Below are 14,298 nucleotides of genomic sequence, written 5' to 3'. Positions count from 1 at the left end.
TGCCCCTTCCCTCTTCAGTCCTGATGAAGGGTTCCGGCCCGAAACGTTGACTGATCGTTTCCACGGATGCTGTCCGACCTGTTGAGTTCCCCCAACGTGTTGTGAGTGGGGCTAAAATGTGTGTTAGGAGGGAGCTGTCTTGGTTCAAATTTAGGTGCCAAGAGGATAAGGATTTGAATTTTGAGCATGGTGTATGTGAAGCTAGGAGGATACAGTATTCCAGGGATATCGGAAGTGAAAACCCATAAATTTCAATGAGAATCATTAGCATAATAGACATTATCCAAGCTAATTGCATGGTTTAAGAAATTATGAATTATGTTGCAAGTATATACTCAGTGGCTATTTTATTAGTTAATGCAATATCTAATCAGCCAATCATGTGACAGCAACTCAATGCATAGAAGCATGCAGACATGGTCAAGAGGTTCTGTTATTGTTCTGACCAAACATCAGAATGAGGAAGAAATGTGATTTAAGCAACACACACAAAAAGTGCTGGTGAACGCAGCAGGCCAGGCAGCATCTATAGGAAGAGGTACAGTTGACGTTTCGGGCCGAGACCCTTCGGCAGGACTAATTGAAAGAAGAGATAGTAAGAGATTTGAAAGTGGGAGGGAGAGATCCGAAACGATAGGAGAATTTCTTCTCCTCCTATCATTTCGGATCTCCCCCTCCCACTTTCACTTTCAAATCTCTTACTAGCTCTTCTTTCAGTTAGTCCTGATGAAGGGTCTTGGCCCGAAACGTGGACTGTACCTCTTCCTATAGATGCTGTGTTCACGAGCATTTTTTTGTGTGTTTGCTTGAATTTCCAGCATCTGCAGATTTCCTCATGTTTGCATTTTAGAAACGTGATTTAAGTGACTTTGACCGTGGAATGATTGTTGGGCGCCAGGCAGAGTGGTTTGCGTATCTCAGAAACAGCTGATCTCGTGCGATTTTTAAGAAAACGCACAATAGCCTCTAGAGTTCAGAGAATGATGCGAAAAGCAAAAAAAGTATCCTTTCCCACACCAGCAGTTAATACCCCTCAACCATCAGGCTTTTGAATCAAAGGAGAAATAACTTCAATCACCCCCACACTGAACTGATTCCACAATCTATGGACTCACTCTTAAGAGCTGTACAACTTGTGTTCTCATTTATTGCCTGCTTATTTATTTTGCTATTTGTGCAGTTTGTCTTTTGTACATTGGTTGGTTGTTCATCCCTGTTGCGTCCAGTTTTTCATTGATTCAATTGCTTCTTTCTAATTTACATGCTCAGAAGAAAATAAATCTTAGGGTAGTATATGGTGATGTATATGTACTTGGATAATAAATTTACTTTGAATATTGTGAGCGGCAGTTCTGTGGGCGAAAATGCCTTGTTAATGAGAAAGTCAGAGGAGGTAGGCTAGACTGGTTCAAGCTCTGACAGGAAGTCGACAGTAACTCAAATAAACACACAATGTAACAGCGTGTAGAGAGCATATCTGAATACACAACACATCACACTTTGAAGTGGATAGGCTACAGCACCACAAGACCACACCTGGTTCTACTCATGTACATTAAAGTAGCTACTGAGAGTATATTCAGACGTATAGTACATTAAAGATATGCCCTCTCCATTTAACATCTGATTTTAAAAATACGATTTTTACAAAATTAGAACTTATCCATTGTAGGAAATATCTATATATACTATATTGCATTGAATGTTTTGTTACTAAACTTGGTGCAGAATATTTGGGTGCACAGCACAATTTTATAATTTTTTATTCCTGTAGTAAATTGTTTCATTTCTTTTTTTTCAGCAACATGGAATTGGGCGGCCTAGTGTTTATCATGCAGTAGTTGTCATCTTTTTAGAATTCTTTGCCTGGGGACTGTTAACTACTCCAATGCTAACAGTAAGTACAGTGTGTTTCATGGTACTTTCCTGCAATTAAATCTTCAAGCAGAAGTATACTTTTACTGAACTGACCAAGCATGAAGTTCTGAATTTTTTTTTGAGATTATGAGCATGTGGTGAAAAATGTGATCACTTTTGAATGCGGCAAGGTTCCAGATCTCGAGGCTGTCACTCTTTGGAAATCAAACTTTGTGTTCTGTATTACTGCCTATCATTTTCTCCAGAAAGTTGCCAATGTACCAACAAACACTAGTAACGTTTAGTATTCATTTTCAAGCTACACACAGTCCTATTCAGTGTGGAGGAGGTATGTAGAACCTACGCATGTTTTTTTAAAATATTATGTATTTAAAATAGTAATAAAATGTTTTTAATGATTGAGATACAGTGGCAGAGTAGGCCTTTCTATAGCCCTTTGAGCCATGCTGCCCAGCAATTCCCCGATTTAATCCGAGCTTAATCGTATGTCAATTTACAATGTGCGATTAGCCTACCAGCTGGTACATATTTGGACTGTGAGAGGAAACCTGAGCACCTGAAGGAAATCCATGTGGTCACGGAGAGAACTTGCACACTCCTTACAGGCGGCGGGGGGAGCTGAACCTGGGTCGCTGGTACTGTAGAGTGTTGTGCTAACCACTATGCTACCTTGTAGTTGTAGTTGCATAGTTTAGAAGCCTTGTTCAAATTGTACTTTGAAGTATAGGTCAATAGGTACATTTAATGTCAGAGAAATGTATACAATATACATCCTGAAATTCTTTTTTGCAAACATCTACTAAACCAGGGGAGTGTCCCAAAGAATGAATGACAGTTAAATATTAGAACCTCAAACCGCCCCCCCCCCCCCACGTATAAGCAGCAGCAAAGCAACGAACGCTGTCCTCCCCCACCAGCATAAAAGCATCGGTGCCCCCCACCCAGTACTCAAGCGCACAGCAAAGCATTAATAAAGACACAGACTTGCAGTACCCCAAGGACTGCTCGTTCACCCAGTAATTCAACGTACCACAGGCTCTCTCTCGCTCTCTCCCACCCCCCCAAATAAGGGAAAAAGAATTGTCCCAGTTTCTAGATATTAGTATTTAGAGGTTGCCAGTTAATCTACATTAACATAAATGTAAGTTAATGCCTTTATTAATATATAATTTTGAATTAACTGGTTCCGTCTACCTTGCGTGACTGAAGCTTGAGTGAAAGGCACAGCAAGATGAATATCATTTGGTACATTGTCAGCCTGGAGGAGAAAGTGATGTTTGGTATAAACAAAGTGTCTCCTGTGCTTTTCCATCTGGATGGTCTGGGTTACAGGGTTTGGAGAGTCGTGGTGTGTAAGTTGGCTGATACTGATTATTTTTGTTTTGTGCTACTTTTACACACAAAACAAGGTTTTATTTGCCTAATCAAGACACTATATGTTGTTTTGGGGGGAGGAAATCGTAAGTAAAAGTGCTTTAAAGCACTTTACTGTTCTTAATTTCAATAATAACGTTAGTATCTTGTAATATTATTCAACCGGCATAGTAGCTTGATTAACTTCCAGGGCAGCCTCTATTCCTGAAACAACTGAAAAATATTGAACGGTTATTTCACATTACTGTATGTAGTTCTGCCCAGCTTGGGGAAAATAAACACAGCCAGTGTTGACGTTAAATGATTTGAATCTGGTCTTGTTGTTGTTAATGCTTTGGGGTGGAAACATTATAAAACATACGGTGATAATGTCAAATGGAAAGTGCTTCACAGCAAATCAGTTTTTACGAAGTGAGCAGGCGGTGATGTTTCATTTGATCATTTTCCATTCCACAATTTAATTTTAACCAAAATAAATCCAGAGTTTTCTTGATAATCAATACAAATTGACAGTATTTACTACTTCTGTTGAAGTAAGACTTCATGTGAAGCAAATGAATTGTCAGTACAGTGATGTGCCTTTTTTTTCACTAAAACTTTTTGCAGTTACTTTTATACAAAAGGCATTTACAGGTAGAGGAAAAAGTCTTTAGCTGCTTAAATTAAACACTTCTGATCAATTTTTTTTCTTGTCGGCAAGGACCTTCTGAATCCACATTAACATATGGCGCAGAGGAAGCTTTCCTTTGCCAAAGATAATACTTCGATTACTTAAAATGTGCATTGCTACCATTTATGATTGCCATAATTTAGAAAAAAAAGCCTGTTTTGTAATAGGGAGAAATAAAGTGCAAAGGGGTTCTTATGGATAGTGGAGTGTGCTATACCATTTGCAAAGAATGAATTATAAACTGCTTACGGTAGCATAATTCAGTAAGCTGGAGTATTTAAGTTATCCTGGTTAATGGTTATTGTCCCTAGGTATTAGAGTAATATATTGGGTATCTTAGTTTGTTCAGCTAACTAAAACCACTGCAGTCAATTTGCATTTCAGAGTGTTCGACAAATAGTAATGAGATAAGTGAATAGGTATTGGTTACTAAGTGGAGGGTCCACAAGATAGATGTGTCAGGATTGCAGTGAGAAAGGGTGGAGAGAAGAGAAATTATACACTCATTGGCCACTTTACCTGTACCTTCTGCTGTAGCCCATCCACTTCAAGGTTTGATGTGTTGTGCATTCAGAGGTGCCCTACTGTACACCACTGTTCTAATACATAGTTATTTGAATTACTGTTGCCTTACTGTCAGCCTAAACCAGTCTGGCCACTCTCTGACCCCTGTCATTAACAAGGTGTTTCCACCCTCAGAAATATTGCTTACTTGATTTTTTTTCTCTGTTTTTCACACCATTCTCTGTAAACTTCAGAGACTGCTGTGCGTTTAAAAAAAAATATCCCGGGAGATACTCAAGCCACCCCGTCTGATACCAATTATCATTCCACAGTCAAAGTCACTTGGATCATATTTCTTTCCCTTTCTGATGTTTGGTCTGAACAACAACTGAACCTGTTGAACATGCCTGCATGCTTGTGTATTGATTTGCTGGCATATGGTTGGCTGGTTAGATATTTGCATTAATGAGCAGATGTTTGGAGGTACCCAGTAAAGTGGTCACTGAGTGTATATTGGTGTTTTAGCCACTTAATTGAATAATTTGCAAGAAGTAGTTGCAGGTGAGAGAAACCTGTAACCAGGATACTGATTTCTTTTTCCTTGGTCTGAAATCTTTCACGATTCTCTGAGACATCTGCAATTATACTTCTGTCTTTCCCTGGCTTAAATGCCTTTTTTTTATTTGGTCTTTTCCACCCTCTTATTTGAATTCATTTCCTTTTACGCTGTAAACAATTCCTTGCTTTTCTGTGTGGCAGCCTTTGGGTACAGGGGAAAAAATACAGTTGAAACCCAGAGCAGTTAAAGTCATTGCTGCAAGTGGAGAACTACAGAATTCCCAAGAGAAAGTTTGAGTTTCCTGACCTTGTTTAGTCAGTATTTGAGGTATTTATGCTCTCTGTGAATAAAGTCCAAACTGACAGCAGAGTGGTTCACTGCCCCAGCAATCTGTGTTTAGTCCTGCAGCTGATTTACTCCTACGTCACAGAACAGACTGATTAATTGGATAATTAGCTACAATAAATTGCCACTGATGTAATCAGAGTGGAATTGATGGGCATCTGAGAGAGAATAGATTTCAGGAAAATGGAGGGTTGGAATTGCTGTGAGAGCTGGCATCAGTTTGATAGGCTGAGTGGCCTCTTTCCCTATCATAAGAAATATGAAAAATGTTAAGTGAATGAGTTTAATGCCTTAGTTTCTTGGAATCAACTGTTGTACATAAAAATTCTTTGCATAGCACATGTAGGTTTTAGTGTAGTTGATTTTCATTAATCTACAAATGTAGCTCTTGCTAAAACAAAGCATTTGAAACTTGTTTAATTTTGACTTGCTCATAGTGGAAGTTTTGACAATTGTTAAACCTGTTTTTATTTAGATGCAGTTATTACTTAGTATTTTCACTTCATTATATGTAATATTTTTACATCTTTCTTTGACAGGTTTTGCATGAAACTTTTCCTAAGCATACATTTTTAATGAATGGCCTTATTCAGGGTGTAAAGGTAAGAATGTCTCCAAAATTCACATTCCTGATAAACAGAAACAAAGTTAGATATACTTTTTTAGAAATTAATATATGGGGAGATGCTTATTACATATGAGATGAAGTGCTTATGCAGATCGGGCACCACACATTTTAAAGGTCATACTATTCATGTGATCCTGTATGTTTCTAACAAAAAAAAACTACACAACTGAGTCAGTGCAGTAACTGTATTGCTGTTCCTCATTGCTCCCTACTTCTTTGCAGAAGTGTCATGTCGTTTTTGAAAGTTTGATACTCTAAAGAGTCAAGTTCTCTTTGAATACCATCACCTAGATTTTTCAAAGATGTTCCCAAAGAAACTCATGACAAGGTTTAGCACGTGCACAATGTGTGAAAGAATAGTGCAATACAGGAAAAATTGCCATTTTGCTGGGATGACATCTTTTAATCTTTGTTTTGCTTTAAGCTTCTGGATGCACTTTGTATGTGTCATTAGTTAAAATGTTTGTTTTCTTTGTCAAATTAGTCAACACAAAGGCATAACTCTTTATTCAGTTTCTGAGATTAATGCTATTTACTAATGCCCCAATTGTTCAACTTGGTCATGCTTATGCATTGCTGAATTTATTTCGACAGATTTGTTTTTGGAATGTTCTACATATTCTTAAGCAAAATCCCTCTAAGTTTAACCTGCTGTAAGACACTATCAGTATGTAATTCACACAGTCTGTTCTAAAAAGGCAGTAGCCACATTGGCAAAGCCTGAGAGTACACACTAAATAAGCTGCTGAAGATCGCTGAATGAGATTCTTCAGAGCTCTTCAATTGGAAACAAGGTAAACAAAGTACCTTGAGAGTTAAGATGCCTGTTTTATGTTAATTGTTTAGCAGGCTAAGCAATGATACTTTCTTTGATGCCCAAGGTCCTGAAAGTGACTGTGAGCAAATAGTTTTAATACATTGTGCTTGACGTTGGGTTCAATAAAGTATGACATTGTGGATTTGATTCTGCAACATCAGTGCTGGAAGCAGCATTCTACAAGGAACATCTGCTCTGTAACAGTATCTTTTTAGAGCTGGAATATTATTTGCATTCCTGTAATCTATGTTAGTTCACTACTGTGTTAGCTTTTCATTTGAGAAAGGCTATTGCCATCATTTGAAGCTTTATAGATCCCAATCTAATCTGCCACAAATTCCTGTGCTTGTTGGTAGGTAAAAAGATCAAGTTGATGGGCTGATTTTCATTGAATTTTTCAAAAATGTAGTGTTCCATTTCAGAATTGATTACAGGAATTTATGTTTTTTGTCTGAAATATAAAATATGCATGTGTTCACTGTAATCTATGAAAAATAAAGAGATTGGTAAATATCATAAACAAGTAAATCTTTACAAAAAGAAAATTAAATATTTGTCATATTTATATCGAATGGAAAATAGTGTACTCCATAAATGCAATTGATTCTGCAAATGATGGAAATTCAGAGCAGACGCAGACACACACCTGGAGGAACTCAGCAAGTCAGGCAGCACCTATGGGAATGAACAAACAGTCGATGTTTCAGGCTGAGATCCTTCATCAGGAATGGAAAGGAAGGGGGAAGAAGCCAGATTAAGAAGGTTGGGGCAGAGGAAGGAGTACAAGCTAGAAGGTGATGGGTGTATCCAGGTGGGTGGGAGAGGGGAGATGAAGTAAGAAGCTGGAAGGTGATAGATGGAAAAGGTAAAGGGCTGGAGAAGGAAGAATCTGATAGGGGAGGAGAGTGGATCATGGGAGAAAGGGAAGGGGGGCCACCGAGGGAAGATGATAGGCAGGTGAAGAGAACAGAAGAGGCAAGAGGGGCACCAGAGAGAATTGAGGAAGAGGGGAGGGGAGAAAATTACTGTAAGTTGGAGAAATCAATGTTCATACCATCAGGTTGGAGGCTAGGACCAGAGGGCAGAGTCTCAGAATAGAAGGGTGTCTATTTAGAACAGAGGAGAGGAGGAATTTCTTTAGCCAGAGGGCGGTGAATGGAAATCGTTGCCATGGATCGCTGTCAAGACCAAGTCATTGAGTATATTTAAAGCGGAGGTTGGTAGGTTCTTGTTTAGGCAGGGCATCAAATGTTATGAGGAGAAGCTAGTAGAATGGATTTGAGAGGGTTAATCATCAGGCATGATGGAATGGCAGGTCACACTCAATGGGTCCAATGGCTTAGTTCTGCTCCTGTTACCCTGACAATATGAGGTATTGCTCCTCCAACCTGAGAGCGGCCTCATTATGGTGGTAGAGGAGGTCATGGATTGACATATGGGAACGGGGATTGGAATTAACATGGTTAGCCACTGGGAAATCCTGCATGTCCACAGTGCACGGCAGGACAAAACAGAACAGATCAAAACAAAACCCAACAAGCAACATAACAACAACATCAAATCAAGCCCTGGTCTTCTCTTCCGACACACATATGCAGTCCTCCAACCCCAGCATAGGCTGCCTCTGTCCTCCAGCAGATTCACAGACTTTGGGCTTCAACTTCCCCAGTGTGCTTTAGGCAGAATACATCTCTTCCTTTGGGTTATACATTGGCAGGTCAGCAGTGTGGGTTAACTTGAAGCGCTGCTGTCTCCTGCCATTCTGTTCCATGCAGCAGTCCTGTAGCATCAGAAGCTTCAGGTGTGGAAAAACCATATATTGTGAACCCTGTATCAGTTTTTTGAGGGCTATCTAAATTTAACCCTTTAATTTCCTATTTTAAATGCATTGGTGAAGGTCAAAAATGAGATCATAGAAGTGCTTTGAACGTAATTGGAAATGTCTAATAGATGTTGGAGTAATAGCAACATCAGTAGGAAAGTTTATTAGTCTTTGGATCCGAAATGTTGTTTGGCTTAAACCTAACTTATCTTGCTAACTGCAATAATATCATGGATATTATATAATGAATCTATTAAAATCCGTCTCCTGGGATTTTCCGGTTAAAGTTTATTTGATAAATTACAGAGACTACTAGATCTTAAGGTGCCAAGTTTGATTCCTGTTTGATGTTCAGTTGACAGTTGTAATCAGGATCAGCAATTATAATATTACAGATGTTCTCTGTGCTTTTTGGCAAGAAAAAAAATCTTCTGCATCTTTGTTCCTAACCACCGTATACTGATTGAAAGTACATGCATATGCATGTTCAGCAGGAAAGTTGTTTTCACCTGTGCAAGAATTTATCATGTCCAGAGCTGTCTTGTTAAGAATTTTCAACGATGAAGAAATAGGTGAATAAAGGATTTCACCTTAAAATTCACAAATAGTGATATTAAATATTGAACGTATGAAAATGTTTGTGAGATATTGGCTGTTTTTCACCAGAAGATACAAAATCCTATCTGATTAAATTGCAATTTTTATTTTAATCCTGAATTTGCTTTGTCAGAATATAGATGAATATAGAATATTTGTCAGCATTAGAGGAGAAGGCAACATTAGTGACAATGGGCGAGAAGCATTACTCAAACATGGAGGACACAAATGATCTCCACCTTAGCCCTTTGAATTACTCATCATCAAAGCTAATTGGCCAATAACCATTCATTGATCATTACCTCAACACTTTCGATGACAAACGAACAAATTAAATGGGGAGCAGAGGAAGATAGTTTATTTGCTTTACAGATGCTGCCTGACTTCTTAAATATCTTCTGCATTTTTATATCAGATTTGACTGTGAGCTGTATTTTTGTTCATAATGATGTACTATCACTTCTGCATTTCATTTCTTTATTATTTTAAGGAATAAAATTAGTCTGAATTTGATTTCAGTTAAACATAAATGGAAGGAGTATTATAAATCCAGAGATGTTCCTTCCTCCACGCAATGATGTGATTTATGTTCAATCTTATTCTTTAAGTTCACCTCAGAGTAATTGTTGCTATTATATTTTGAGATGATATTGAAATGAAGTAATTTTGGTTTTAACAATGAGTCAGAGTACAGGAAGGAGATGGAACCAAGTGGCTTGGTGTCATGACAACAACCATTTCTCTCAATGTTAGCTAAACAAAAGAGCTAGTCATTGACTTTAGGTAGTGGGGTGCTGAATGCACTTCTGTTTGAGAGGTTTAAGTTCCTCAGAGTAAACCACCAATCACCTGTTCTTTACCAACGTATAGGTGCCATGGCCAAGAAAGTGCAACAGTGTCTCTACTTCCCTAGGGAGCTACAGACATTCAGCATGTCCCCTTCGACCTGTATTTTTATGATGCACCATAGAAAGCTTCCTACTCAAATGCACCATGACTTGGTATGGCAAGTGCTCTGCCAACGATGGCAAGAAACTACAGAGTGTTGTGGTCACAAGTCAACACAGCATGAAAACCAGTCTTCCTTCCATGGACTCAATCTACTTTTCTCAGCCAACATAATCAAAGACCCCTTCAACTCTAGCCATTATCTCTTCTTCCCCTTTTCCACCCTCCCCACCTCATTGGACAACAATTTTTTTCGAAAGTGTAGCTTCCTCGGAATTTTTTTTTGTTTATAATAGACAACTTCAAGCTGAACACAAACATGATTTCAACCTACTTCTATCACATGGGAATTTGGAGAAACAAGAAATTAACTTTTATTGAATGCAAGGCTTTTAATTGCATAAAGTCGCTGATGACTTGCAACAGTTCAACTAAGCTAAAAACATTTTGTTGATGATTTTCATTTGTACTTCATTTCTGAGGTTTCTAGTTTGTGTCCAACAATAATCAGCCAGCACTGAAGGATTCCAGTTGCCCTGATACTGTTTCTCCATGACCACAACGTCCTGGTGAAACCTTTCACCATGCTTGTCCCTGACACCACCAAGATTTGCAGGGAATAAATCTAAATGGGAATGCAGAAAATGAATCTTTAGTGCCATGTTGTACTTCATGGTTTTGTATGCTTGAAGCATGTTGTCAACTAGCTGCATGTGGCTTGGTGCTCTGTAGTTGCCAAGAAAGTTTTCAACAACATCCTTGAATGCCTTCCATGCGATTTTTCTCCAATCCCACTTGAAGTTCTTCGAATTGCCTGCCATTGACGACCTGTTTGATTTATGGGCCAACAAGAATGCCTTTCTTAATCTTGGCATCAGTTATTCTGATGAATTATGAATTAAAATAACATGCAGGCAAAAAAAGGTGCGTGATAGGGAAATTTCATGGTGATTTTCTTGTCAGCAGCCTAAAAGTCATAAAATGCATCCAAAGTTATTCAGGAAGCAAAATCATTGTTGTCCAAAGTTATCAAGTGGGCCTCTTGTACAATAAAATGGACTGTTAATATCACAACCTAACATATCAATGACTTGTACCTTATTGTGTGCCTGCACTGCACCTTCTCCGTAACTGTAACACTATATTCTGTACTCTGTTACTGCTTGGTATAATGATAGGAGGTGATGAAATTATTTGTATGAGTGGCGTCTATAACAAAGTTTTTCCATGGTACCTCTGTATGTGACAATAATAAATCAGTTTACCCATTGATATAAAATCACCAAATCTGAGAGATTTTGTCATAGTGAACACTGGATTCCTCGAGTCTTTATCTTTCAAGTACATTTCCTACTCGGGACAGTGTTTACTTTAGAATAGTCTATATTTCTTTTCCAACACACACAATGCTGGAGGAACTCAGCAGGTCATCTGTGGAGGGGAATAAGCAGTTGATGTTTCAGGCTGAGACATTTCATCAGTACTGGAAAGGAATGGAGGAGAAGGTGGGTAGAGGGGAAGGAGAGTATAAGCTGCCAGGTGATAGTTGAGATCAGGTGGGGAAGAGGAGATGATGCAAGAAGCTGGGAGATGAAAGAGATAAAGGGCTGAAGGAGGAGAAATCTAATTGGAGAGAATGGTGGACCATCACCTTGTTTCCTGGCCCTGATCACTTTATTTTCTCTATGGACATGTACCTCCGTCCTCCATCAGGAAGTCCTTTGTGGACAACAGACCTTACCAGATCCCCCTCCACCACCACTCTTCTCCATCTGATAGAACTCATTCTCACCCTTAACAATTTCTCTTTTGGTTCCTTCCACTTCCTTCAGACCAGAGGTGTAGCCACAGGCACCAACTTGGGCCCCAGTTATGCCTTCCTCATCATCAGCTATGTGGAACAGTCCATGTTCCAAGCCCACACTGGTAATGCTCCCCAACACCTTCTCCACTTGTACTCCTCCATCTCCCCTATCTTACTGTGCTTCTGCCCCATTCCCTTCCAGTCCTGATGAAGTGTCTCAGCCCGAAACGTCAACTCTTTATTCCCCTCCATCGATGCTGTTGAGTTTTTCCAGCATTTTGTGTATTGCTTAAGATTTCCAACATCTGCACAATCAAAGCTGATTGGCCAATTGTCTGGTGTGCCTATATTTTTCCATTGCGAATGCCCCAAATGTGTAATGTTCCAGATTCAAGTGAACAAGGTATGCATCCATAGTGTTTTAAACCTTCTCAGGGCGTCAGTAGTAGTGGTGGAAGAAATCCAAATGTTGATTTTTGCTGTAACATTCAGTGTTCAACAGGAAAGAAAGTTTTTCTCAAAAGAGTGCAATATGGAAATCAACAATGAAATTAATTGCGTGTTGTTTTTAATGTAGCATGTTGCAAGATCCTTTACAAAGGCATTGTCAAGCAATAATTGGTACCAAACCAACTGTGGATTCACAGTGCAGATAATTAAATCTTTGTCAAAGATCTAGATTTTAAGGAGCTTATTAAAATTGCATAGATGGGGTCTACATAGATGGAGGTTTAAGGTGTTTGGGCATTACAATTAATGGTCTTGCCACCAAAACTGGATGAGTTAAATCTGGTGATTAATTGATTAGAATCTGAGGAATGTAATAATTCAAGGGGTTTAAAAAAAATGGAGACTAGAGAAATGGCAGGGGAAACAACTGACAAGTTAAAACCAGGATGAGAATTGCAAAGTGGGTTTAAAATATTTAACTGAGGCAAATTTAGGCCAGTGCAATAGTGTTCATGGGATCCAGTGTAAGATGGCAAAATAGATCCAAAATTCTTTTGGTAGTAAGATGATAGTGGGGTGGGGGGGGGGGAGAGTTGATTACACGACTGGAAACCTGGAACAGTGATGTACCACGGGGATCAGTGGTTGAGACTTGTTGTTTGTTGCAACTTCACTGTGAATGTTGGAGGTATGGTTGCTAAGTTTGCACGTGTCAGAGTGATGCCGCATGGATGCTGGCCTTTCACCTTGCCACACCTATGCCAACCATCCAGTGTGGTGCACCTACACTAGGAAGGGAAGTGTGGCTGTGGCTTCCTTGCAGTGGTAATAATAGTGAGAGAGCTGGTCTTAAGTTACAGGATGGTATTGATCCATTGGCAAGATGGGGACAGCAGTGGCAGATGGAGTTTAAGCCTGCTAAGTGTGAAATAATGCACTTTGAAAGGGTTCATATGAATCGATCAAACAATGAATGGTGGGGCCCAAGGGGATATTAAGGGGCAGTGGGACTTTGATGTACAAGTTCAGAGACCCCTGACAATTGCAGCACAGGTAGGTAAGATGGTGAAGAAGACACATAGAATGCTTGAACAATACACACAAAATGCTGGAGGAACTCTGCAAGTCAGGCAGCATCTATGGAGGGGAATAAACATTCATTGTTTCGGTTTGAGACCCTTCATCAGGATGCTTGCTCTAATTAACCAGTCATAGTATATTAAAGCAGAGATGTTATGGTCCAACACTAAACCATTGGTAAGGTTGAAGCTGAAGTGTCATCTGCAGTGCTGGTTGATTCACTAGGGTGGAGAGTTTGAGTCTTGAGAAAGGTTGACTAGGCTGCATTTGTTCAGTGGAAGCTGAGAAGGGAACTGACATGTAAGCAATTATGAGGGGTATAGATAACGTAGATGGTAGGAAACATTTCCCAATTGTGTCTAAAAGTTAGGGGTAGGAAGTTTAGCTGGAATCTGAGGAAGAATTTTTTTTCTATGCAGTAGATACTTGGATTTTAAACCAACAGCTTGAGGAGGTGGTAAGGCAGTGACTCAGAACATTTAAGATATTTGTAGATGAGCATTCAAAATGCCAATTTATCAAAGGCTATGGGCCTCATACTGGAAAATCGGACTAATATAGATGCGCACTCAGCAGTTGGCATGGGTGTGGCAGGGCGGACATCCTACGTCCATGTGGTATTACTCTGATATTTTTTGATTTTATTTCATCTTCCAGCTTCCACAAAATTTTGCCTTTAATGCAAGTATATTACCAACTTTATATTTGCCACATTGTGTTTTTGATCAATCTTCGAAATGTCTATTATTTTGCTATTTTGTGAACATGGTCATTTAGTCCTATCTATCTTGTGTGCCTTTTTACACCAATTCTACAAATTAA

General features: G+C 39.1%; 1 protein-coding gene across 2 annotated transcripts in view; it reads left to right on the top strand.

Moving 5' to 3' along the window:
• The window catches only part of LOC140211659 (hippocampus abundant transcript-like protein 1), a 77,211-nt gene that overhangs the window by 25,644 nt on the left and 37,269 nt on the right, over nucleotides 1–14,298 (top strand). For both annotated transcript variants that reach the window (XM_072281660.1, XM_072281661.1), the window contains 2 exons: nucleotides 1,802–1,897; nucleotides 5,870–5,932. In XM_072281660.1, the coding sequence (XP_072137761.1) occupies nucleotides 1,802–1,897; nucleotides 5,870–5,932 (159 nt within the window). The remainder of the gene's footprint in view (nucleotides 1–1,801; nucleotides 1,898–5,869; nucleotides 5,933–14,298) is intronic.

Source organism: Mobula birostris, chromosome 17, assembly GCF_030028105.1.
Source record: "Mobula birostris isolate sMobBir1 chromosome 17, sMobBir1.hap1, whole genome shotgun sequence".
In the NCBI taxonomy this organism is placed as follows: Eukaryota; Metazoa; Chordata; class Chondrichthyes; order Myliobatiformes; family Myliobatidae; genus Mobula; species Mobula birostris.
This window is presented reverse-complemented; position numbering and strand designations above follow the sequence as displayed.